Source organism: Salvelinus sp. IW2-2015, unplaced genomic scaffold (genome assembly GCF_002910315.2).
Source record: "Salvelinus sp. IW2-2015 unplaced genomic scaffold, ASM291031v2 Un_scaffold3556, whole genome shotgun sequence".
NCBI classification, from domain to species: Eukaryota; Metazoa; Chordata; class Actinopteri; order Salmoniformes; family Salmonidae; genus Salvelinus; species Salvelinus sp. IW2-2015.
The window spans coordinates 118,745-123,340 of NW_019944835.1; the positions used below are offsets into that span (position 1 = coordinate 118,745).

Sequence of the window (4,596 nt, forward strand, 5' to 3'; positions counted from 1 at the left end):
ATAAATAAATAATTTAAAAGTCACAATATGGATGTAGCAACTGCAGATTTCCGCTTTAACACCAAACATCAGTTCAACAACTGCAGAGTTTGTGCCTCTGTATTTAAGACAGTACTTACTAGTGTTAATCAGGGCTCGTTTTCCCAAAACCACCGTATGGCTAAATTCATCGTTAGAACCATTAGATGCCTTAAGATGCGTTTGGGAAATCGGGCCCAGAAATCCAGTTTCCTCCTCTAATTCCTCCTCCATTTTGGATGTGACAGTAATCTCCCCCTCCTCCTCTTTCTCTTCCTTCTCTACTTTTACTGTAACATCCTCCTCCTCTTTCACTCTGAACGCGTCTTCCTCTTTTTTCACTGAAACGTCTTTATCTTCTTCTTTAACTGTAACAGCCTCAACCTCTTCTTGTTTTACTGTGATATCCTTCTCTTCCTCCTCCTCTTTCACGAGACCTTCTTTCTCCGTCCAGCAGACCTTCTCTTCTTTAGCAGGAGGAGAGTAGCTTAGTGAACTCATGGTCGGGGATAATAGCTAGTTAGCATTAGCGACTAGACTAGTGCTAACTTAACCAGCCAGCTAGTTGACCTACAACGTAAATATTACATTAAATGCGGGGGGATAATAGCTAGTTAGCATTAGCGACTAGTGCTAACTTAACCAGCCAGCTAGTTGACTTACAACGTAAATATTACATTAAATGCGGTAGCTAGTTGTTTCCACGTGAGTATGTTTAAATCATAGTTGCAAATAAACCTCGAAATTGTCTAAAGAACTTGAATGTTCCGACTTTGTTGGCTAGCGAGCTACCGAGGTAGCTGCAGTTGTTGAAGAAGCGTTCCGTCCACTAGATTATACGTCACACTAGAAACATCGCCTGAAAGACACATATCGCCATCTGCCGTCTGGAGGGAGGAAACGCAGTTGAGGAGGGAAAACTTTTTTTCTTCCTTCATTGAATTATAATATTATATAGCAGTTTAGCGAAACGTTTTTTTCCTCTCCATTAAATATGAATATTATATCAACACGTACAAAGAGCAGCAAGTGTTGTTTGATTAGTTCAGATTTTTAATGAGAATTTAAAACAAACTCTACATCTACTCCACATCTGTATTCCTGATTCAGTCAAATAACTAGATATCAAAATAAGCACCTAGTTATTGATACCCTTGATAAAGATGAGCAAAAATTACTGTATGAAATAAATAAATGATGTATTGTTACCCCATGTAGGAGCGTATGGACCTAGTCTGTTTATTATATACATCTACATGATGTATTGTTACACCATGTAGGAGCAGTATAGACCTAGTCTGTTCATTATATACATCTACATATGTATTGTTACACCATGTAGGAGCAGTATAGACCTAGTCTGTTCATTATATACATCTACATGATGTATTGATTCACCAAAAATAAAGGGAAATTATATTATTTTATACTAATACAATTGCTCAGAGGAAGAGATTTAGTTTAACATGTAATTCTCTGTAACGGCTTTCTTCCTGGGATGAAGGAAGGACCAAAACGCAGCGCGGCTAGTGTTCAACATGGTTTAATAAAGAAGAATAACGTGAACACTACAAGCAACAAAAACAATAAATGTGAAAACCGAAACAGTCCTAACTGGTGCAGAGAAACACAAAACAGGAAACAATCACCCACAAACAAACAGTGAAAACAGGCTACCTTAATATGGTTCCCAATCAGAGACAATGCAAAACACCTGCCTCTGATTGAGAACCATAACAGGCCAAATGACAAACCTAAACATAGAAACACATAACATAGACTGCCCACCCAACTCACGCCCTGACATACTAACTAAAGACAAAACAAGGAAAATGAAGGTCAGAACTTGACATTCTCAAAAGGTAGGGTCTGAATCATTGCCACCCATGTTTTAAATACTCCAGCAACCTCCCACTGGGAGGATAACTACACTGAAATGTTTTATGAGATTAGAGAATACATTGGGTGGGATCTTAGACATTCCTCCAAACAGAATCTCTCCGGTCCTTGATTTATTTGTTGCGCTTGTGGACTGCCCTGTTCAATTCAAACACAGGTTTTAATGGAGTTCAAGTGACGTGAGATGGCCATTGAAAATGTTGATTTTGTCCCAATTAACCATTTCTTTTGTGGATGTTGATGTGTCTTGCTGAAGATCACTTATAGGCCAAGTTTCAGCCTCCTAGCAGAGAGGTAACCAGGTTTTGGCCTAAAATATCCTGGTAGTGGGTAAAGTTTATTTATTTATTTATACCATACATTTTTGCTCATCTTTATCAAGGGTATCAATAACTAGGTGCTTATTTGATATCTAGTTATTTGACTGAATCAGAATACAGATGTGGAGTAGATGTAGAGTTTGTTTTAAATTCTCATTAAAAATCTGAACTAATCAAACAACACTTGTTGCTCTTTGTACGTGTTTGATATAATATTCTATTTAATGGAGGGAAAAAAAACGTTTCCTAAACTGCTATATAATATTATAATTCAATGAAGGAAGAAAAAAGTTTTCCTCCTCAACTGCGTTTCCTCCTCCAGACGGCAGATGGCGATATGTGTCTTTCAGGCGATGTTTCTAGTGTGACGTATAATCTAGTGGACGGAACGCGTCTTCAACAACTGCAGCACCTCGGTAGCTCGCTAGCCAACAAAGTCGGAACATTCAAGTTCTTTAGACAATTTCGGGTTTATTTGCAACTATGATTTAAACATACTCACGTGGAAAACTGCTACCGCATTTAATTAATATTTACGTTTGTAAGTCAACTAGCTGGCTGGTAGTTAGCACTAGTCGTATGCTAATGCTATATCCGATTAGTAATATTACGTTGTAGTCAACTAGCTGGCTGGTTAAGTTAGCACTAGTCTAGTCGCTAATGCTAACTAGCTATTATCCCGACCATGAGTTCACTAAGCTACTCTCCTCCTGTAAAGAGAAGAGGTCTGCTGGACGGAGAAAGAAGTCTCGTAAAGAGGAGGAGGAAGAGAAGGATATCACAGTAAAACAAGAAGAGGTTGAGGCTGTTACAGTGAAAGAAGAAGAAAAGACGTTAGTGAAAAAAGAGGAAGACGCGTTCAGAGTGAAAGAGGAGGGGATGTTACAGTAAAGTAGAGAAGAAGAGAAAGAGGAGGAGGGGGAGATTACTGTCACATCCAAAATGGAGGAGGAATAGAGGAAGGAAACTGGATTTCTGGGCCGATTTCCAAACGCATCTTAAGGCATCTAATGGTTCTAACGATGAATTTAGCCATACGGTGGTTTTTGGGAAACGGCCCTGATTAACACTAGTAAGTACTGTCTTAAATACAGAGGACAAACTCTGCAGTTGTTGAATCTGATGTTTGGTGTTAAAGCGGAAATCTGCATTGCTACATCCATATTGTGACTTTTAATTATTTATTTATAGCCATTGATTCTTGAAGAGATAACACATGCCTCATGAGCTTAGTTCAACTGTTGTACCTCATCAGAACCCCAAATAGCTTTTTATACTCCAATGTTTAGAAACAATGTAAATCAACACTGTATAGCTCAACATGTTTAAACTTAATGTTGATATCATGGATGGTCAGTCCTTGCATCCATAGGTCTGTCTATGAATTTGAGAGTAGTTACATTTCTCCATCCCCATCATCTTATTACCAAAACAGTGGTGGAATGACAGTTTGTTATTGTTTGAACTGCAGATTGTGGTTGTGTGGGTTTTTTAAACCAGCAACAAAATGGCTGCCCAGAGAGACTTGGTTGGGTAAACAGCTGAGGGATGGGGCTGGAGAAATGTAACCACTCTCAATTCATAGAGAAAGCTATTGTAGCAACCGTAACCTAGGCGACCTCGTCAAGAAGTTCAGACATCTTGGTCGGAACAGTTATAAGGTGTTGGCTCGACAGTCGCTGGACCCAGGTATGAGTTCAGCTCAGGGCTACCCCCCGAATTCACTACACTATGAATACAAGGACTGCCATGCATGATGTCATAATGATAGTTTAACCAGGTTTCTAGGCTATATGTATATTCTAGAATTACCAGTTGTAGATTTCCTGTCGGCGGTCAAATTGTTAGAGCTGTTTATAAGTCATTGTATAATATTCACCAATTTATTTTCATGCCATTACATCAATAACGCCCAACCAGCAAGAGACAAAACTCTTCCCGATCCACCTCCTCCTGCTGGCCTTCATAAATCTGACTTTGTGCTGGTAATCGGCTACACAAGCAGCGGAACACACATTTGGAGTGCAAATGTTTCTTACCATTTCTACCGAGTCTGGTGCCAGTTATGATTTTCATATGTTCATTTTACTGGAACAGTTTCATTTAATTTATAATAGTATCTCAAAATCATGTCTGTGATTAATCTACATTCTATCTAAATGAAAATTATACAATCTAAAATAACTTTATTGCCATTGCCAACTATGTAAAAACTAGCCTAATAAAGCCAACAATTAAAACATTGCAAATAAATGTCCTATAAATCGCATGGCCTGTCTAAAACGAACTTGGAAACATTGTAATAACATTTTCTGGGCCCTCGTTTTTCCCGTGCCTGTGAGTTCTCGACCGACACAGC

The 4,596-nt window shown here is 38.7% G+C and overlaps 1 protein-coding gene across 1 annotated transcript in view; it reads right to left on the reverse strand.

Annotated features, from left to right (window-relative positions):
* LOC139025919 (zinc finger protein 24-like) overlaps positions 1-844 on the reverse strand; it is an 11,880-nt gene extending 11,036 nt beyond the window's left edge. Inside the window, exon 1 of the mRNA XM_070441186.1 lies at positions 120-844. Within this exon, the coding sequence (XP_070297287.1) occupies positions 120-519 (400 nt within the window). The 5' untranslated portion in view covers positions 520-844. The remainder of the gene's footprint in view (positions 1-119) is intronic.
* Between the last annotated feature and the right edge of the window lie 3,752 nt (positions 845-4,596).